We start from the raw sequence: 21605 nt of genomic DNA, 5'->3' as shown, positions 1-21605 counted from the left end.
GGAGGTCCAAAGCTCTCTGATCCATCCAAACAGCTTCTCCCTCAGAAAGTCCCAAAGGGTGAGCACTACGATCATCTGCACCCTATCCCCGCCCACAGACACACACATGAACTCAGCGGCCCCGGCTGTAAGATTTTGAGTTTTATAGCAAACCGTATTGTAGATTTGGGGCCCAGCCCGGCTGGGTCCCCCACTTGTCCCCAGCCAGGCTGCCTCCTCCCCCTCCCCCAAGCAGCCCCATCCTCAAGCCTTTCGTGTTCCCCAGGACCCCCTCCCCTCGGCCTTTGGTCCTCCCAGTCCCTCCCCCCACCCGTGCACCTCCCAGTTACCTGAGGTATGTGGATAGTTCCCCCCTCCCCTACATGGTACATACCAGCACCCCCCACCCCCCACCCCCGCCGCCTCAGGCCTGGGCTGAGGGGCGGGCCCTGGCTCCCCAAACCCCACCCTCACACTGGAGGAAGGGGCAGGGCAAGTGTTACTAAGTTCCCATGGCAACCAAAAGGGGCCATTTCTAGCCTTAACAGTGGCTTTGGGCCGTGTCCATTGGTTGCTAGTTCCATGACAACCAGGAGTGGCAGTTCCCCGGGCAAATGGGATACAAGTTTCCATGACGATGAAAGAGTGGGAAATGCCAAGCTGGAGGAGTCCCATCATCCACGTCGTTGGGCTGGCACCCCACCCCACCTCAGGTCAAGTGGGTGGAACTGCTCAATACAGTAAAGCAAGAGAGAGCCTGGGAGTGGCAAAGTCCAAACTGGGCGCCCACTGGTCCAGTCTCAGTCCAAGCTGGTCCTGGCCCCTCAACGTGGCTTCCCTAGGTCCGAGGTTCCCCAGGTTCAAGTAACACTTCAGTACAGATGAATGTTCAAGTATTGAGCGGGGAGGCAGGCAGGGGGCTGGGGTACCCCTCACCACTCCCCTGGGCCACGCTGAACAGCAGGTAGGCCAGCGGGCCCCCACTCCTCTCAATAGCTGCCATTGTCAGTGACTTTCAAGGAGTCAGGGAAGGGGAAGGAACTGAAATCTGGGGAGGGAGTAAGGAGAGGAGTGACCCCCTAACAGGGTACATCTGCCCCCACACCTGCTCTTGTCCCCCTCCCCTCAACTCCTCACTCAGCCCTGGTTTTCCCTGATTCCCCAAGTACCCTCACCTCTGACACCTGGGATCCCCAATTGCTCCTCTGGTTTCCCTTTTTGCCCTTCCCACCCCCCAACTCCAGGTATCTGGTCCTTTCCCTGCACCCTTGGTGGTCTGCTTTCTATCCCCCTCCCCCAGCCCAGCCTCCCACCCAGTATCCTGATACCCTTCCCCCATTCTCCCTCCCTCAAACTTGTACCTTACCCACCCTCCCACCATCCCTTTGGCTCAGCACCCCCCCCAGTACCTCTGCCCTACTCCCCCCCAGGGGATGGACAATGAAGCAGGTGGAAGGGAGAGGGGACGGGAAGGAGACCCCCAGAAATATCAGTGCAGGGGGTAGAGAGTGGGGAGGCAGGTTCGAGTCCCTGGGCAGGAATCCCAAGTCAGAAAACTCAGGAATCCCAAGTCATGAGGTGGGTAACCTGGCCTCCCAGAAGGGGAAATGAAGGCCTGAGGTCCAGGCTCCTGATGAGTCCTGGGGGAGGGTGGGGGGCACCCAACTAGCTGTCCTTGAGAAGCAGCTTCTCCTCTGGGCAGCGGAAGGGGCCAGGGGGCCCAGCAGCTGCCAGCCGAGCACAAGCTTCAGGTGAGAGCTGACGGCAGGAGCGCAGATCAAGACGGCGTAGGCGCGGGCAGCGGCGGAACAGCGGAAGGCAGTGGTCAGTGAGGCGGTGGCAACCTGGGGATGGGGCAATGGTAGCCAATACCAGGAGAGTTAGGGGGTAGGCACTGGTCATGTGGACCAACAGGCTAGCAGGATGAACAGATGGGACCATGCTTACCAGCAAGATTGAGGTGTACCAGGGTCTCTCGGAGCGGGGAAGTAGGGGCCGTGAGGAGGTGGACGCTAGGATCTCCGACATGGGCGCAGTGGCTCAGGTCCAGGGCACTCAGCTGGGGTGCATGGCGCAGCAGGAGTCGCAGGGAGGCATCTGTCAGCTCCAGGCCTGCCAGGCGCAGCTCTGCTACCCCCTGCAGCCGCCCACGGCTCTCCGTTTGCCCTGGGCAGGCAGATAAGAGGTCAGCACTACCCACTACTCTATCCTTGCACCTAGTAGGCATCCTGACCAATTGTTTCCATGCTCACATTCCTCACCACCCCTGAACCTGCTCCCACTATAAAAGGGTACCTGAACTGGTACTCTCTGCCTGGCTTACTCTTCTCCTAAACACATGACCTCATCTCATCTATCCATTGCTCACAATGCCTCCTCAGTGAGGCCTGCCATGATTATTCCACTTAAAACTATAACACTCCACATATGTCTACCCCTTCTCTGTACTGTTTCCTCTTTTCCTCACTATTTGACATGTATATATTTCTTTCTCTCTTCCCACTAGAATGTCAATTCCAAGAAGTCAAGAATTTTTTGTCTTGTTCTTACTCTAACCCCAACAAAAGGGACAGAGGTGCTCAATATAACCATTCATCTAACAAATGACATCCCAGACTGCTTCCCCACCTTCCCTCTCCTTCCACTGTTAGTAAAGTAACCAATTGGATTCCTTTCTCTGCATTCCCCGTCATCACTCTGAGCCAACATCACTACCCTGAACTCCTGCCCCAGCCTCTGCACTCACTCTACTCTCTCCTTCCTGGAACCCAGAGAGCCATTCTCAAACACAAGTGGGACAACACCCATTCTCCACTTAAAACTCTCTGAGGATACCTCAGACAAGTCCAAATTCCTTGGTAAAACATTCCAGTTCCTCTAAGATCTTATCCCTGTCTCAGCTCTTAACTCCTCTCCCTCACCCTCAAACGCCACATGTGACCTTACCCTGACAGACTCTGCCTGTGGCCACTTGTGCTCGGTCTCTGCCTAGCCAGTGTGCCTGGTTCCAGGCTTGAGCTCCGAGTCCTCCTCTTCCCTGATCTTCAAGACAGAAGAGCTCGCACTGCTCATCTCTGTACCCAAAGTTTCCCCCTTATTGTATCTACCACATTCTGCATTACAGTTAAAAAAAAAAAGCCTATGGTGCATCAGCAGTTTAGGTAGTCTAAGGTAGGGCCTCAAAGTTTATTTTCCTAACAAGTTTTCTAGTGCAGGGTCCCCAACCCCCAGGCTGAGGTACTGGGACCAGTATTGGGCTGGGTGTGACCTGTTAGGAACAGGGCCACACAGCAGGAGGTTAAGTGGTGGGTGAGTGAGTGAAGCTTCTTCTATATTTGCAGCTGCTCTCCAGTGCAAGCATCACTGCTTCAGCTTCACTTCAGATCATCAGACATTAATTAGATTCTCAGAGGAGCACCAGTCCCTTGTGCCAAAAAGGTTGGGGACCATCACTCTAGTGACGTTGATGCTGCTGACCATGCTTTAAGAACCACAGCCCTGGGAGAAAAGTTCTCTGATTATCATTCCTGTTTACAGATAGAAAACTGAGGCTCAAATCATTCAGCAACCTGTACATGGTCACATGATTATGGAGTAACAGCTAGGATACCAAGCCTCAGTGACTCCAAGTCCAAACACTTACCACAATGCTGTTTGCCTCCTAGGCACCAGTCTAGCCCCTAGGTAAACTAGATCGGATGTCACAAACTCAAGAGCATAGACTCCAGGTGTTTTATGGAGTCTGATAGTGCTAAAAATTTTCTTCAAGTCTAATGGTACAAAAAGGACATTTTAATAAAGGAATTTAGATACTGAGCTTTTCCTTAAAAAAAACTGTAAGATCCAGAATTACAGGGCTGCCCCTTTCACCTGACAATGACTGACTGGAGTTGGGCTGCTAGGTGCTACTTCCTAATGTCCTGCACTAAGACCATCACTTGTTACCTGCCAGGCCACCTGATTAGACAAACTCTCCTTATATTTCCTTGGAGAAGCCAAAACCTGGAGAGGAAATACATCTACAGATGCCCTCAACTGTGGGCCACAGCTAAATGTCATTAGAGGGAAGCAGGGAAAAAGGGCACTTCTGGGTTGGGTGAAGAAAGGGGGCATCAGTGAGGATTTCACTTTGGTGGCAGCATTTGAGCTGGGCCTTCAAGGATGTGACTGTGTGGAAAGGTAGGAAAAGAGTACACCAATAGCAGGGGCAAAAGCAAGGTAGAACTTTTGCTCCAGGAATGAATCATGAACCAGGGAGTCAAGATGAGAAAGGTAGGTATAGAGTGCCAATAAGCACCACAGGCCTCAAGGGCCTAGAAGGCTTGTCTTTGCAAGCTCCTGATAAATGGGCTTAAATTGAAATGAATTCAGGCTGCCAGCCAACGAGCACTTTCTCACCTCATGGAATGCACTGTTCCCAATGCCTACACTTATCCATACCCAAATCTTCCTGGCTCAGTCCAATTCCAGTTAAGAGTGGGTAATAGGTGACTACTCTGGTCTGGTTTTGCCTGTGACTGGTAGTGGTCACTGAAGCCTTCTGGGCCTCTGGTGCCTTGTCCAGCAAATGCAAAAAATTCTAGTTGCTTCTCTACGCCAAGACTGCTGTGAAGGGGGTGGGGTGGGGTGGTGTGGGTAGGAAGAAAGGATACATGAAAGAGCTATGAAAGAAAGGTGCTGGGGCAAGCACACAATCATTGCCCTCACAAAGCTTAAGAACCTAGTGAGGGGGAACAGATTTTAATCAAATGATTTCACAACTGTACAGTGCTATACTGGGAAGGGACTGCTCTCAAAGTTGAAGAGGGACTCTGATCTCAGTGGGAGAAAGGATCATAGAGGGCTTCTAAGAGGAAATGGAAATTTAGATTGATGCAAGGATGATTAGGTGTTACTTAGATGAGATTAGGTGTTACTTAGATGAAAGAGGATAGAGAATTCTAGGCAAAGGCCTTGGGGCTAGTGGGAACTTGGCAAGGAAGCTGAGGTGCCTAAAATGCAGGATGGCACAGGTCAGCAGGAACCAGACCATGCCGAGCCTTAGCAAATATGGTATCCAAAGAACACTGGAGAGCAATGAAAAAGTTTCAGCATAGGAGAGACATGGTTAGATCTGTCCTTCTGGATAGTTCCCTGGGTTCAGTGTGGAGAATAGACTGGTAAGGGCCAGAGAGGATGCTATTGTGAGCATCCCATCTACTGGCTAGACAAGGAGCCTCCAGACTTCAGCGCCCTCACTCCATACCTCCATATGACCCCCAAAGCGACCAGGCCTCTGCCTACCTGACCAGCCTTAGCTTCCAGCATCCCTCTCTGCCAATATGGGCCTCCTGCCCCATAAAACTGCTTATTCTGCCTTACACTCCCTAGAAAAAAACTTCTCTTTCAGGACTCAGTTCAAATAGCTCCTTTCAAGAAGGGCTTCTCTCACTGCCTCCAAATCCCAAAGTCTTTACCATATTAAGCCATAACTATTTCTGATTCTTCTGCATGACTAGGGTTCCACTAGGGTGAGGAATAGAGCTGATTCAGTTTGAGGTCTCCAGGATCCTACACAGGGCCAGGTCCAGAATATGTGTTCAACATATTCTGAGCCTGACCCAGGGTGAAGAGATGGCTGGTCTGCCTGGGGAGATGATAACACTACCTTCTCGCAACCTTCCAAGTCAACTGGCTCTCTCTTTCTGCTCTTTTCCCTTAGGAACATCCTTGTCTTTTTACTATAGGGAAAGAGAGTCTTGGGGTCAAATCTATTTTTCAGCCATATTTTTACTGGATCCATACATGACTTTTAAAAGAATTTGAATTAATTTCCATTATTTAAAAACCAGGATATATCAAAGAAAAATCCATATTCTGGCTCCTCTTGACAAACAGAACTGACTGGCCACCTGGGGCCCACATTCTTCTATAGCAATTGCCACTGCTCCCTTTGGAAGAGGCTCTCCAGTAAAGCCCATTATACCCAGAGACTTATTAGCTCATAGTCCTTGGCTTCTCAAAGAATTCTGTCATCTGTCAGTCCTATAATTATCTTCCCCTGGAGAACAGGGACTATATTCTTTAACCTGTTCCCTCTGCTCTTAGCATAGGGCCCAGCACATAGCAGGTGAGTGAATGAATAAACAACAGCCAAGCAGTGCCTTCCTATTTAAACTCGACTGTTCTATCTCGACCCTTTCTTCAATCCTTTAACACCTAGCATGAGTCAAAAGAGACCTTGGAGGCCTCATACCTCCACCCTTACCCAACCCATTCTACAAATGAGCCAACAGAGACCACACCTGGTTTGGTGTCTGGTGGAGGCAGCAGGAGCTCGCGGAGCTGGGAGTCTTTAACATCCTCGATCCAGCGCAGGTCCAGGAGCCGCAGGGCTGGCAGTGGGGCTGAGCCCAGGGCAGAGACAGATAGCCAGGAGCAGCCGGACAGCACCAGCTCCTGTAGGCCTGGGGGTGGTCAGAAAGCTGGTGCTAGGAGGACTGCCCCATGTATATATCCCCCTCCTCACTCCAGCCTGACTCACCACCCCACCATACCTTGCAGTCGGTTCAGAAGCCACATGAGTTGCTTCTTGGAGACACCTGTCCAGCTGAGGTCCAGGGCTCGAGGTTGGCGACGAACCACACCACTAAGCATGGGTGGGGTGAGTGACTTCCGCCGGCTCAGGTCCATTCGAGGCCACAGACGCTTGTCATAGCACCTGCCAGCCACAAGAGGGGAGACAGAGCCCTCAGCTCTCAGGGAGTCCACAACCCTCCCCACACTCAATGGTTCACCCCAGTTTTCTCTTGGTCCATTCAGACAGCAGGGGAGTGGGGGTTTGCAGGAAGCTCCAGACTACAGGCCAAGAGCACTGAGTTTAGGGCTCAAGCCCATCACTGACTGGATGCAAGACCTTGGGAAAGTCCATTCCTCTTCCTGAGCCCCAGAGGCCTCATTTAGAAAAAAAAGAGCATGACCCATACTTGGCCTGCCCCACATGGCTGCTGTAAAGCAAATGAGGTCACTCTGGTTTGTGGGCCTTACAACTTATATTCTGCCAAAGACACACAGAAGCCCCCTACGTGCTGTATTTGACATGATACCAAAGGGCTCTATCAGCAACCCAAGCCCCACGATGGACTGACTGTTAAGTTCTGTTGACTTGTCGGTACTTCTCATCACCTCTACTCATTTCTGCCCTTGATCCATCCACATCTGCCCCATTCTGATAGCCAGCTGCCCAAGGCTTGACTTACATCCCTATTTGGTCTTTTTATTTGATTACTGTACCTTTCCAACTAGAATGTCAGCTCCACAAGGGCTGACTGGCATTTCCCCTTTGGTATCCCTAGTACCTAGGACAATGCCAGGTACACAGTAGGTTATCTGTTGCACATGAATGAATGAATGGTGCCACACTTCCACTGAGCAACCGCACAACACACCTCATTTACAGGTTTTCATTTACTCACTCGATGTTTATGGAAGACCTGGCAGGTCCCAGGTATTGAAGTTATAAAGACGAATGAGGCCTGAACAAAGTTAAACAGGTTTCTTGATCCCAGCATTTCTAAGAGGCTTGACTAATACAACAAATAACTGTAAAAGGGCTTCCCAAACTTATTTTACCAGGGAACCCTTCCTCACCTCTCCCAGGGTTATATATTAACATTTTGTGGTACACTAAAGTTCCTTGACACTCCATCTGAAAACTCTTCTTACTGTAGTTCTTGAAGGCATGTCAAGAAATTCCCACTGGACTAAATTAACTATCTCAGAAGTTGCAGTAGTGGGGAGGGGCCCAGGAAGCTGTATCTTACCTCCTGTCCACACCCCAATTCTTTATTTAAAAAGTTTTTTTGTATTGATTTTTTATTTTATTAGTTTCAAGAATACAGTACATTGGTTGGATATTTATACAGTTTATAAAACGATCCCCCTAATTGCTCTTTCTTTCCTCTGGCTCTCCACCTAGCCATTACATTAACGCTAACTGCATTCCCTATGCCATGCTCCCCATCTCTGTGACCATCTATCAACTCCTAATTTGTCCTTCTTTAACCCTTCACCCTTTTCTCCCAGTCTCCCGCTCCCGCCCCCCCCCCCCCCGGCATTACCAGATTGTCCTCTTTGTGAGTCTGTTTTTGATTAGTTTGTTCTTTTTGTTCCTTAGATTTGGCATAACCCACACCCCAATTCTAAAGGGCTTTTTCTTCAAGAATCCTGGGCTGGAACACTGACCCCCAACTCCAGTCATTTCCTATCCACTGAGCTGCAGAGAACATGAGTTTATCTTTAATTTGATCCCCTCTTTGCACTTAAAACTAGCATTGTTTCACATAAATATATTAACCTTAGAAATAGATACAATAAAAACTAGGGCTATTAAATTCTAATCAGGTGTTGCTGTGGCTTTAGACTACTACCTAAAGACATTTTGTTAAACAAGGAGATAAGTGTTAAAGATACAATAGCACAAAATAGAAAGACTTTCCTTCAAAATTGATGGAAAGACTAAGCCATGCTTTTGTGCCACTTAAAACTGTCAGGCATACTCCAGCGAAGCTGGGTGACATTTATGGGAATGCCGGAGGCACAGATATAAACACTTCAAAATCCAACAACTCCATTTCCCACCTCTTTTGGCATTCTAGACTCTCCTGGTTCCAACCACTAAACCAATCATCATTTGTAAATCTCTCCGATTCTAAACGACCTTCAACCCAACTTCTATCCTAGGCCCTACCTCAGGTCCTACCCCTTTTATCTTTCGCTCAGTAAAGTCCGGCTCCATCCGAATCCTTCCTCTGCTCACTCTGACCCAGTCTTGAGTCCAAGCTCAACTGCAGCCACCACCTTAAAGCACCTCCTGAACCTTCCATGGCTAGAAGGGAACCCTTGCCCTGGGAGCTCATGCAGTCCCCCAACGGTGTTTCTGTATTGTATTACATAAATCCCACGCCAAACTACCTGCCCGCCTATAGGCATACGATGTTGTCTGGTGCCAAAACAGTTTGGTAGATGTTGTGGTTCTGCTGGAAGTGCCAACCAACCCAAATCCTTCCAGGCTCAGTTCTAGTGCCTTCCAGGAAGTCTACCCCTGACTCTTCTTGGCTGGAACTAATTTGTCCCTTTGCCCTTCTATGACCAGGACACTGGGTTTAAACCTCAGAGTGGCAGTCAACAGTTATTGAGGGTCCTACTGATACCATGTGTCCAGCCTCTACCAGGCACAGAGCAGTCAGAAAATGGGGAAGACATAGCCAGTCCATGGTAACTGAGGAGACAAAGGACATAAGAGATCAATGAGAGGAATAAGACAGGAGCCCCCAGAGAGACTTTAAGGAAGCAGTCATTATTCTCACAAGGGAAGGAGAGTAAGAGGGTGTACATTCCAGATCAGGAAAAACTAGTATCCAGGTCCAGGACACAGGGAGAAAACAGTCCTGAGGACCCGAGGCAGAAGAAACAAAGGGCAATTCATTATCTCATAATAATGAGAATGATGATGATGATGACTACAGCACCAGTAACTAGTGTCTATCAAGAGTTTACTATGTGCCAGGTACTGTTCTATGCACGAAGCATATAACCTCACAACAGCCTTAGGAGGTAAATACTGTTATCAATTTCTTTTGAGAGTTAAGGAAAATGAAGCTCATAGAGGTTAAGAAATTTGTTCAAAGTCCCACAGCAACCAAATGGTAGCAGAGCCAGGGCTTAAACCAAGCTGGTCTGGATTGAGCCTGAACTCTGAGTGGGTTAGAAGCAGGGGGTGGGGCTGCACAGGAGGCCTAGGGTAGGGGTGCCATGTCAAGGAAGGCTGGAATGACAGGCTGGACTGTCATGGCCACAGAGCCCAGAGGTAACGAATGTAAGCACTATGGGGATCTATATGTCAGCTCTGCCACTTCTGTGCTCTGAGTGACTTTAGGCAAGTCACTTGCCCTCTCTGGGCCCCCATTCTCCAAACCATAAAAGGAAGTAAATGCAGCACTTACTTCAAAGGTTTGCTGCAAAAATGAAGGGAGACAGTACAGAGGAAGTGTTTAGAGTAGTCACTGGGGCACTGTTCACATCCAAATGTCCAATAAGACTGTGAGAGTTTGTTGTGAGGCAACAGGGAGCCATGGATAGGTTCTTTCTATGCTGGAGAATGACACTAAGGCAAGACACAGGAAGAACTAAGAGGCCAAGATATATCATCATTAGGAAGGCAGGCGGACATGTGCACGCGCAGGTGCTTATGTTCAAGTTTCCTAACCCATCCACTTTATCCTTAACTCTCTTCAGCCAGCCCCGGAACAAGTCATCTCCCTAATAACTCACCTCCAAAATCTGGGCTTCCTGATGCCACCATTATTCATTATTCTGTCAACCTCTAAGACTTACTCCCAACCCCAACTGGCCTTGACCCTGTGTTCAAGTCCGTTCCTTGCAAGCCTCTGTGCCAATGTTTTCCAAAGTTCCAGCCCTCTCACTTGCAACTCAACAACTCCTCCATTCTTGTTCTGCCTGCCCTCTCCCCTCTTGTTCTTCATAGATCACTTCACCTACTTATTCCAAGATAGAAGCCACCAGACAGGAAAGCCTGCAACTTCCTGCTTTCCCACCTACAAATTTCTCTCCAACTCCACCCTCGCCACCTATTTCTACACTCCATTCTGATTTCCTCACTGTCATTCATTCAACAAGTATTTTGTTTAGTATCTACTATATACCAGCTGCCAACTTAGAAACTAGGGACACAGCAACAAACAAACAGACCAAGTCCCTGCCTTGAAGCTGATGTCCTTGACCCCATGTGACCTGGCTTTGGTCTCCTCACCCCCTTGTAGCACAGCCAAGGATATCAAGGCCTCCTTGTAGCAAAATCCAACCGCCAATTCTGGTCTTTGATTTCCCATGACTTTTTGCCAACATCTGACACTGTTCATCATCATTCACTCCTTCTTCAATCTCTTTTTCTTAGGACATACCTCTCCCCTCCATCTCCTCCAAGTCTCTGGCTGCACTTTCTCTAACTCACAAATACTGACATTCTACCTTCTGCCCTCTTCCTTGGAGCTCATACCCGTAGGTTATAAATTCTCAAAATTGTATCTTTCCCTTGGTAGATCATTTTGCCTTCTAGTTCCAAGAGAAGATAGAAGCCATTAGACAAGAAAACATATAACTTCCGGCTCTCCCACCTATTTGTTCATGGCTGTGTCCCTAGTTTATAAACTTGGATCTTCCTTTTGAGCACCAGACCTGTATATCCAGTTGTTGGCTCCTGACTGGCCCACAGGCCTTTCAAACCAAACAAGTCAAATCTGAGCACTTCACTTTTCCCTGGAACCTGCTCTCTTCCTCCAGTATTCCTGAGCACAGAGAATGGCACTGTTGCCCATACAGGCTTGTGGGCCAGAAACTCAGCTGAGAGTCACCCTGCTTCCTCATAGCCATTTAGTCACCAAATCCAAGCTATTCTGTTTCTTAAAAAGTTCTCTATCCCAACTAGGCCTGACAGTCTTCTGATTATTCCCACTGTACCCCACCCTACAAGCCCCTGCTCTGCCTTACCCTCATCATATCAAAAGCTGTTATTTTATTGATTAGTACCCTTCAAGTTCTATGCTAAATGCTTTCCAAGAACCACCTTATTTAATCCTCACAAGGTATTAATATGAACCTCAGACTACAGATGAGAAAGCTGAGGACTTGATAGGTATAGCTGTTCACCTATGGCCATATATCCAGGAAGTGCCAGAGTCACAGCTGATGGAACTCATGAGGACGAGAATCCAGGGCTCAAGCTGGGAGTCACTGTGTAGTCCAGCCTCTCTCCACTCCTGGTCACAAGTCTCTCCTTAAGGCAGAAATCAAGTCCTCTTCAGTTCTGAATCGCACATGCCAAACACAGGGCTGGCCTTGATGAAGAGGCCTCAGCAAACATTTCCTCAACATGAAGCAGGGGTGGTAATCCCCAGCAACTGCTATAACTATTTGCTTCTATGTTGCAGGTTGACTGGGTGCTCTTCTAGAACACAGAGCTATTGTCTGAGGATGTAAAAGTCTGTACTTTCAGTAATTATAACTGAGTGAATAATAATGATTACAATCAAGACATTGGGTAGTTTCTATTTCTCAGGTACTGTCTGTCCTCAGTTCTTTAGGTGTAGTAGCTCACAAAAACAAACAAACAAACAAACAAAAAAAACCCTACAAAGTAAATGCTTTGGTTCTCCTGGTTTAATGAATGAAAAAATGAGGCATAGAGAAGTTAAGAAACTAGCCCAATGGCAAATGGCTCATTAGAGAAAGAATAAGACTGAACCACAGGCAATTTACCTCCAGAGCCCACAATCCCATCCTTTTAGCTCTACAGCCTCCAGAGAGACCAGTGGGCATGACCTAGCACACAGAATTCCAGAATGCAAAGGAAAACGACTGGAGTTTAAGTTCAGCTAACTTGCACTGTGATTTCAGGTGTCTCTCATTCCCTCACAGGGGTGCTATTATAAAGAACAAATCAGCTAACATTTGCACAACGGCCAACAAGGTGCCTGGTCCACCCACAGTAAGTGCCTGGGAAAGAGCCTGATTTACCATTTATAAATTATTTCTAGAGCACCTACAGTGCCCTTTGTCCTGTGTTGAGAACATGAAGATAAAACAAACACAACATCTGTACCACTGCAGCAACTGATTGAAACATGACTATGAATAAACAAATGAAGGCTCATCAACATGCAGAAAGTCTCTACGTGCTCTGAGGGGAACGGAGTGCTGCACAAATTTAATTTGGGGGAGAGATTTTGTCAGGGGCAGGATCAAAGAGGAAGACCAAGGGCTTGGGAGGATGACTGACATTTCTGAACAAAGTTTAAGAAGCAGTGGAGAGACAGGGGTGGATAGGCAAAGAGAGATGGTGGTGGCTCTGGGACATGAAGAAGTTACAAGTGGAGTCACGAGGCCCAAGCACGTCTGCCTCTAAGAGGGCAGGGGCCACCTCAGCAAAGAGCTTTCATATGTGTAAATGGGACCGACAAGACTGTCCCCAGGAGTGTGAAAAGCAAATGAGATGATACATGTACAGCGGTCAGCGCAATGTTTGGCACATACTAAACACTCATAAATAAGTTAAGAGGAAAGATCCTGAAGCAAGAGGACCTCTGGGTTCAAATTTCTGGTTCTACTGCTTCCTCTCCACATGACCTTGACCTCAGCCTCATCTGTAAAAGGGGAGACCTCACAAAGTTCAGCTCAAAAATGGAAAGCAGCCTGTGCATAATAAATACAGAAGTATCATGCTATAATATATACATACTACAGAAGTTTTATCAACACAAGAACAGTGACCAGGGAGGATCAGGAACCGGTTGCAGGTCACACAGCAAGTGAAGAGAGTGTCAGCATGGAACCCAGGCCTGTCCAGGCCACTCACCAGCGGCTCCAAGTCCGGCAGACTCGCATGCAAACACACAGCTCCCGGGGCCCGAGGTGCTGGAAGACACGAAGCCAGGCAGCACGGGGCAGGGGGTGGTCGGATCCAGCAGCCAAAGGCAGCGTGTCAGGCTCAGGGCTTCGAGGTGGGGGCCGTACCACATGCCGTTCTAGCTGCGGGGGCCGGGGTGGTGGGGCAGGGCCCAGGGGCCAACTGAGGAGGGGCCCCCCACTGCCTGGGCGTATAGCCCGCCGCCCTCCACGGTTCTCCTTCTCCCCTGAGCTGCCCCGGGCTGGCCGTCGCCCATTCCGGGCCTCGCCAGGGGCCTCATCCTCACTCAGCGATGAGCCCGATGAGTCGGAGTCTGAGTCTGAGTCCGAGGACGATGAGGAGGTGTCAGGCACCCGCTCCAGCAGCTGACACATCCGCTTGAAACGCTCCAGCTTCTCCCTCTGTGGTGATGGAGACGGCACTGCTGGGCCCTCAGCAGAGGCCAAAGGTGGCTTTGGTTTCTGCAGGGAGACAGAGGGAGACTGTTCTAAGGCCTGGTACACACTTTCCCACCACCCTGCCTCTGGGGGGTAAATAGCCCAAGGGACAGTCCAGAGTTCCAGCCCTGGCTTTGCTCCTGAACTATGTGGGGCATCAGCCAAGCCATGACCCTCTCTGAATTTCAGTTTCCTTATCTGTCACGTGAAGGTGCTAATCAAATAATGCCTTATAAGTTTTAATTGCTTATGAATTTCCAAAACCAATGAGCTATGGAAAAACAGTAAGAAATCTAGTTTTGAGTACTGGCTTGACTATCAACTCTGTGTGACCTTGGGAAGTCTCTACTTCATCATCTACAACATGGGATGCTGGCTTAGATAATTCCAAGTGTCTGTTCAGTGACATGAGAATAACAAAGATCATCTGGCCCGAAGTGGTACACCCCATACTCACTGACTCATCACATCCTCGCAGTGTCTGAATGGAGTGGCAACCTGGGTCACTTTTTAGATACCAGAAAACTAAGGCTCAGAGAGATTAAGCACCCGAGGTTATGAGCTGACAAATGGCAGAAGTAGGATTTGAATGCAATCAGGGAGACCTTTGCATTTTATCTGTGCAAAGTGACATCTGAATTCTAGCTTTGCTGCGTGACCTTAGGCAAATCTTTTAACCTCTTTGGGCTTCATTTTCCTTAAATTGAGGTAAATTTTATAATTTACAAAGCTCACTTAATTTCATCAAACAGTTCTGTGGGATAGGTGGGTAAGGAAAGCAGTATCATCTTCATTTCAAAAATGAAAAACTGAGTATCAGAGCAGCTGACAATTTGCTAAGACCACACGGGGTCACTCGGCAGGTAGATGAACTCAGTCTTTTCCCTTCAAGGTTTGGAAAGATGAGGTAAAAGGGTCGGATAATACCCCAAGGGTTCTTGGAAAGTCAGGGTCCTGGCCCCAACCCCATCTCCCCCTCCACTTTTCCCAGTGGTCCAGATGTCCACTGTGGCCAAGTGAGGCAAGGGCAGGACAAGGTCAAGAGGAAGTGACAGATCTCTGCTTGAATGGAGGATGCGGCAAGGAATGGTGGGAAAGGGAGGGGGAGGAAGGTGATCCCCGGCACACCTCCCAGTTCTCGGGAGGGAGCCCAGGGTGGCAGGACGAGAAAGCCTGGCTTGGATTCAGAACCCTGGGGGGCAGAAGGCCTGGGCCGCCTGGGTCCGATCCTCGGAGGAGGCAGGCATCTCCACCCACCTTCTTCAGGTGCCTCTCTCGGCCTCCTTTCACCTACCAGGGCAAGGGGGAGATATGGGGAAAGGGAGGGAGACCCCATTAGCCATTCACTGTTCACAAAACTAAGATCCATGTCTTCCTCTTAGACTACAATTCCCAGAAGCCCCCGCCTCAAGGAGAATTCTGAGCATGCTCACCTTCTAACCGGCGTCTTGGCTCACTGAGCATGCTCTCATCTCTTTCTTCCCCCTCAGGCCTTTTCCAGCCCCTCCTTCCTCCTTTGTAGCAGCTTTGAGCATGCTCATTCCTTACTTCCTAAAATACCCAGGGCTCCCAAAGATTCCCTGTCCAGTGCCAGTTGCCCCTCACCTGTACCTCTCCTCCGCACTGAGCATGCCCCATCCTCCCGCTAACACCTAGAAAACTGCATCTCCCAACAACCCCCCAGGGTGGGGGAACCAATGGAGCACTGCCTCTCAGGCGCAGGCTCCCTTAAAGGGGACAGGATTACTGCTCCCAGATTCCCTTGAGCTGGACCTAGTGAGGATGCTCCCTGGCTCACCTTTTTCCTTGGGGTAGGGGGCTCATTCCCTGCCTCCCTCTCCTTTCTTTTGGGGGGCCCAGGCACGTCTTCTGGGGGCGGCCCGGCAGGCAAGGGGCCCTTGCGCCTGGGCTGGGGTGGTGGAAGCGGCGGCTCCTCCGTCAGCTTCCATCCACTCCCCAGGCTGGCGCCCTCCTCGCCGTTGTCAGCCCTGCGGCGTCCTGGTCCCTCACCTGAATCCTAAGGAGATGGAACCTGGGGTGAGATTCTGCACAGCTTCCCAGCCCACCGCCTACCCAGAGCCTAGCATCCAGCCCAGTCCCTGCCCTTACCTTGCTGGTCCGGCCTTCCTGGGTACAGCGAGGGCACTCCCAGCAGTTAGGGATTTCAGCATTGATGACACCCTCAGCCTTCCCCATCTGTAGGTACAGGGCAGGGAGTGGATGTAGGGTGTCAGTAAACTTAGAGGCAGTGTTCCCCACCTCCTTGATCCCTGATATTTTGCCCTATCCCAGACTCCAGGGTCCCCAGGGCCATTACCTTCAGGCAGCCAGGGTGGACGATCTCGTTGCAGATTGTACACTCCATGAGGCTCAAACCAAATTTCTCTTCCTCTCCCTCCACTGTGTCCTCCTTCCCAGCCTCCCCACACAAGAGGCACACGGCTGTATGTGGGAGCACGGGCTGTTAGGGGAAAGGGGACATCAGGGACCCCAAAAGCAAGCAAAAGGGGAAAGACCCTTCCTTCTGGGAACTGTGGCCAGCTGCTAGAGGCGGTTCGGAACCCATGGACCAAAGTGAGTCAAATCTTGAATTTTTTTCTTTTTTGGCAGTATGACCTTGAGCAACTGATTTAACACCCTATGTCTGTTTCTCCATCTGTAAAATGAGGCTAAGAATTTTCCCATGCAGGACTACTCTAAGACTGAGCTAGTGCAAGCGGGCATTCGATACATAGTTTATCCTCACTACTGTGAATGCTGTAGCTGGATCCAGGGCCTGTGTGACCTTGGCTTTGGAAGGCAGAGAGACCACTGGCAAATATAACGATAATACTCAAAGCTGAAGAGGACCTGACAGCAGCCTGGGATAATTCTGAGTTTGCTCAATGGACAGCCCAAGGGTTGCTCTGGACCCCACAATGAATCTAGTTTTGGCAAGATCTCTGAGAACACTAAAGGCTGGTCCTCGGGATAAGAGAGCAGGCTTCGGACATGACTCTGGGAAGGATGGTAGTAATACTGAGTCATACTAGGGATGTCGAACATTGTGAGACAGACTCTAAGAAGTAGTAGGTAGGGGAAAGAAAGAACAAGAAAGGAGGCAAGGGCTTAAGGACAAAGGAAGACAGGGGCTATAGGGTGAAGAAACCAAACAGGAAAGAGTGGCTAGAGTGGAAAACATAGGTGGTGGTATAAGGTGGGGGACGCAGGATGCAGCTGGCTGCTTATGGCTGCTGGGGAAGAGCTGCTCTCTGGACCCATGTTCTTCTGATACCTACTGTGTGCCAGTGCTATTGTTTACAACTCAGCAAAAGAAATATTTTACAGAGAAGTTACCTTGAGATTCAAAGTGATTTTGCTCAAGTTCACAAAAAAGGGTAAGCCTGGCCTCAAATCCAAGACCACTCTGGCAGGGAGGAAGAGGTCAAAGAAGGCTAAGACTTATTCACAGAGGCCAGCTCTGGGGGTGGGTCCTGTGCACAGACACCTTTAAGGAGAATAAGAAGGGCCAGGCTTTCTATGAGACCGTGTCTCCGAAAGTTAGGAGAAGTACGAAGGTAGGGACTAGGTTGGATTCTTCGATGTGTCCTAACATTGCCTCCAGCTTGGAGTTGAGGACAAAAATCAGCCTGATGGACGTTTGAACAAACAAGTGAATGAATGAGTAAACAAACAGCAACTCTACAGGACACCCTAAGAAGCAGCCACCAGCCACCCCAGAATGGTGCTTAAACCAGCTGGGGAAGGGAGCCCAAAGTCCCAAGGTGGGGGCAGAACTCACGGCAGTGCACTGCCGGAGCAGGCACGACTGCTTCATGCGCCCAGGCCCCCCGAACTTCTTCATGTCTCGGCAGAAGTGGCAGTCCCCGCACTCAGTTCGCACACAGGCCCGGCAGCGGCGGCAGCGGGTTCGGCGTCGGCGCGCTCCGGCCCCCGGCCCCCGGCTGCTCGACGACATTGGGGGCGTCAGCAACGCCGAGGGCTGTGGGTAAATGGTGACAGGGTCAGGTGGGCCCACTGGGGCCCTGACCTGGGAAACTCCTGGCAGTTCCCCCCATTTCTAGGCAGTCAGAATTCACCCTCCTACCTAAGGAGACATGGAACAAGGTCACCTCTTCTGCAAGGGGTAGGGGTAACCAACCACTCTCTCTACTCAAGGCCTCTCTCTCCCAAGCAGCTCACCTGGCTAGCTCCTCTGGGAGACTGAGAACTGGCTTCCTGACTTCACTCCTCTAACACTTCCTCAGCACCTCCTTGATAGCCCAGGGAGAATTAAAGGGACACTAGCCTCTCCAATGACGGCCCCACATGAAAGCTTTCGGAAACAGGGGCTCCTTGTCGTGGAGTTATTTTAGAAGGTTTCAACTCTTCCCCTTACCCAAATGTACTACACTTCACGCTCTCCCCAACCTAAAATTACCCAGATTTACCCTCAAGACACCCACAGATTCCCAGGTTGAAGCTCCAGACCTTTCTTCCTTCCTCCTCTCTCTCTCTCTCTCTCACGCATACAACTACCACCCAGCCTAAATATTTTCACCAGATCCAATGGGATCTTTACCCCCTCCATCCCTAAAGATTCACTCTGCTGCCTAACTTCCAGGGCTCTGAGACGCTTCCCCCATGCAGCTTCAGAGTTGCTCCTCCACCCAAGATCTCAATTCCTCTGCTCTCCACAGAGGGTCCCTCTGCTCTAAGACGGCCTCCTCTTGGATCTCTCAGGTCAACCTGGGCAATCTCCCATATTCCCTGGCCTGGGATTCTAGAATCCAGCCTGACATCTTTACAGAACTCAGGATGGGCTCCTATGTGTGCCCCACCCCCAGCTTCCCATGCTGCTTTCCATCTCTAATTGTCTAGAATCCCTCGGGCTTCCCTTGCCATGGAAATCAGATTCTCCAAGATCCCACAAGGACTCAGCATGCCCAGAGGGTCTCTTCATGACAGAGTCTTACCCCAGCTTCCCCATTTTCAGGACTTCTAGGCCCATCCATGGGGGTGGGGAAGGGGGCTCTCAGCGCTCCAGGGGAGGGGCCTGGAGGGTGGCGACTGCAGGTGGGGATGGGGGTCTGCAAGGGGCAGCAGGGTCTAGGAAGGAAGGCCAGTTTCCCAGGATTGAGAGGTAACAGGATGAAGGACTACAGATGAGTTTGGAGCAAAGAGAGGGTGAGGCTGGGGGCGGGGAAGGTTGAGAGAGTCCGGGCTGAGTATGCATTGGGAGTGGGAGCTGCCCAGGTCTGGGAGTGAGGAGGAGCCGAACGAACCCACCTCACACGTGTCCCGGGAGCCATCTCTCCCTTCTCGGCAGCTCCCGGCGGGTCGGCGGCCATCGGCGGCGGGGGGGCCGGGCGGCGCGGGGCGCGGAACGCTCTGAACGCCGGGGTCCACGGCCCCCCGAGGGCGCTCGGCCCCTCCCTCCGGCGGAGGCCGGGACGGTGGCGAGTGGAGATAGGGGGCGCCGAGGGCGAGGCCCTCCCACGGGCTGCGGCGCGGCCCTTCCAGGGGGAGGTCCTGCTCTGGGGGGCTCAGTCCCTCAGCCCCCCCAGGCCAACGGGGGCTTCTCGGGCGCAGGGTGCTGAGCTTCTCTACGGGCCCCACTCAGTACGGGGTCCGAGTCCTAGCTCGCCTTCCCCCACCCCACCTCTTCCCCAGCGCCCCCAACCCTTTAACTGGCTTCGTCTTAGCCCCCACGGCCCAGGGGTCCAGGGCCAGGCCTGAGACACCCCACCGTTTCCGGGGTTCAAACCCCGCCCTCCGCCGGTTCCCGGGGAGGGGGGGGTCCCTGTAACCTGCCCCCCTCCCCTGTGCCCGTCCCTGGACTGCGGACCCTTGCCTTACGGCTACCTGGCGAGCGAAGGGAGGTGAAGGAAGCTGCTCCAGCCCCGCCCCCCCAGCTTGCGCGCGCCCCCGCCCTCTCACCCCCTCCCACCCCCAGCGCGCAACCCTCAAGAGATAGGGATTTAAATAAAATTTGAATAAACCCCCTTCCTCAAGTAGGAGAGTGGAAGGAAGGGATGGAAGGAGGCAGGGAAAGGGGGAGGGGGCAATTGGTCTGCCTCAGCCCCCCTGGTCCCCTGGCCCCGCGCTGCTTCGGCCCGGGGCCCTGACCGCCTCTCTCATCCTTCCTAAGCTCCTTCCTCCTTCCTCCTCTCTTCCCCTCCCTTCCCTTCTCCTTCCCTTCTCCTCCTCCTCTTTACTCCCTCCTTCTTACAGAGGAACCCCGCCCCCTGCCCCCTTCTTCCCCCACCACTCTACTTTCCAGGACGAACAGGCGCAGAGCACGACGGAAGTCGTAGTCCTGCAGACACGGGTGCTACCGCGGGAACAACGGGACACTGGGGACAGCGGTGACTACGAACAAGATGGCGTAAGGCGTGCCAACCCAGGAGCCGAGCTTGCCGGGAGTTATAGTCCAGTTGCCCTGAAGCTCCCCGTTGCAGAGCATACAGAAGGAGCAAGAATGGTGACTACAAACAAGATGGCCTTCTCCCCCGACCCGACCTCCTTCGCAGGCACTCTCACGCCCTCCTGTCCACAACTCTCCGCGTGTGTGGTACCTGACGGGAGTCGCAGTCCATCTGCTGCCATCCCGCTGCCATTTCTAATCGTCAGGAACAATGGAAAGGTGAGAAGGAACGAGGACTACAAGCAAGATGGCGGAAGAGAGGCGTACACCTGACTGGTAGTCGATCTTATGAGGTGCGATGGGAATAGTAGTTTTTCTAGCCTTTTAGTGTTCCTTAATAATGAGGGAACCAGGAGGTTAAGGAGACTACCATAAAGATGGCAGGCTACCTAGCGTCTCCCCGTGGTCTTATTCTACCACCTTGGGCACCTCGCTCTCCTGTGATAGCGAAATCCTCCTCTCCCGGCGGCGCAGAGCCTGACGGGAGTTGCAGTCTTCCCGGCTCCTATTCTTTTCGGTCGAGACAATGGCAAGGAAAAGGGGCGGGGACTACCGGCAAAGATGGCGGCCGAAGGAGAAACGACGACCCGGGATTTGTAGTCCACGCGCTAAGGCTATTCCCTGAGGAAATGGGGGAAAGGACTACAATAAAGATGGCGGCCGACCACGCTCCCTCTGCGGCAACACCTGCTGGGGAACGTAGTCCCTTCTTTTAACAGCTACAGAGGAAGGAAGTGGGCTGTTGAAATGTGCTTCTCCGCGAACTCGCGAAAATGCGAGCCAACGGAAACTGAGTCTGTCCTCCTCCTGCCACCCCCTTCTCAATGGCCTGCCGGGAAATGTAGTCCCACACCTTCACTTGCCGGTGGGGGGGGGGGGAGAATTTCTATTGCTAGTGGGGACCAGTGCAAGGGAGAAGTCAGGACGATCCAGAAACATATAATGTCCACCACCCTATGTGGCGAAGACTTAATATTTCACGGCTCTTAAAGGAAAGCAACGGTAATCAGTGTTGTCGAGACAAGGGAGGCGTGGTTCTGTCCGAAAGTACCGTCATGGTGTTGTCCCTTGGAAAGCTTGTACACCTCACATCCGATACTTATTCCCCTATACCTCGGGGAATCAGTTATTTTCCCAGTCGTGAGGGCTTTAGGGAAAAGGCTCTGGAGTCAAAATCCCCGCTCCTACTTGAGAAGTCACCAAACCTCTGTTTTCCCATCTGAAAAATGGGAATAACGATACATACCTCAAAGTAGAGTTAGTGTTAAGATAATGTTCACGAGACTGCCCAGATCAGGGCCTGACACAGGACACATGTTGG

At 51.2% G+C, this 21605-nt stretch overlaps 1 protein-coding gene across 6 annotated transcripts; it reads right to left on the bottom strand.

The window, feature by feature from the left end:
* Nucleotides 1-120: 120 nt before the first annotated feature.
* On the bottom strand, nt 121-20071 carry FBXL19 (F-box and leucine rich repeat protein 19). Of its 6 annotated transcripts, none has more exons than XM_036225381.1 (11): nt 19147-20071; nt 17660-17860; nt 16196-16339; nt 15988-16074; nt 15677-15895; nt 15007-15168; nt 13391-13902; nt 6516-6679; nt 6264-6425; nt 1927-2145; nt 121-1823 (listed from the first exon to the last, which is right to left on the bottom strand). In XM_036225381.1, the coding sequence occupies exons 2-11, from the start codon at nt 17834-17836 to the stop codon at nt 1645-1647; spliced, it is 2025 nt and encodes a 674-aa protein (XP_036081274.1). In that variant the 5' UTR covers nt 17837-17860; nt 19147-20071; the 3' UTR covers nt 121-1644. The 6 variants fall into 6 exon arrangements, with proteins under 6 accessions (XP_036081274.1, XP_015988355.1, XP_015988356.1 ...); XM_016132869.2 differs by having other exon boundaries at nt 15136-15168; nt 19147-20070; XM_016132870.2 differs by lacking the exon at nt 15007-15168 and having other exon boundaries at nt 19147-19279.
* Nucleotides 20072-21605: the final 1534 nt, after the last annotated feature.

This window comes from Rousettus aegyptiacus, unplaced genomic scaffold (genome assembly GCF_014176215.1).
Source record: "Rousettus aegyptiacus isolate mRouAeg1 unplaced genomic scaffold, mRouAeg1.p scaffold_m13_p_8, whole genome shotgun sequence".
NCBI classification, from domain to species: domain Eukaryota; kingdom Metazoa; phylum Chordata; class Mammalia; order Chiroptera; family Pteropodidae; genus Rousettus; species Rousettus aegyptiacus.
Note: the sequence above shows the minus strand (reverse complement) of the source record. Positions and strands in the feature narration are given on the sequence as shown.

Coding starts and splice junctions, on each gene's coding strand:
- FBXL19 (XM_036225381.1), bottom strand. CDS start 17,836: ATGTCGTCGAGCAGCCGGGGGCCGGGGGCCGGAGCGCGCCGACGCCGA. Junction 6,680..13,390: donor TGCCGGACTTGGAGCCGCTG/GTGAGTGGCCTG, acceptor TGTGGCTGGCAG/GTGCTATGACAAGCGTCTGT. Junction 2,146..6,263: donor TCCACCAGACACCAAACCAG/GTGTGGTCTCTG, acceptor CTGCCTGCCCAG/GGCAAACGGAGAGCCGTGGG.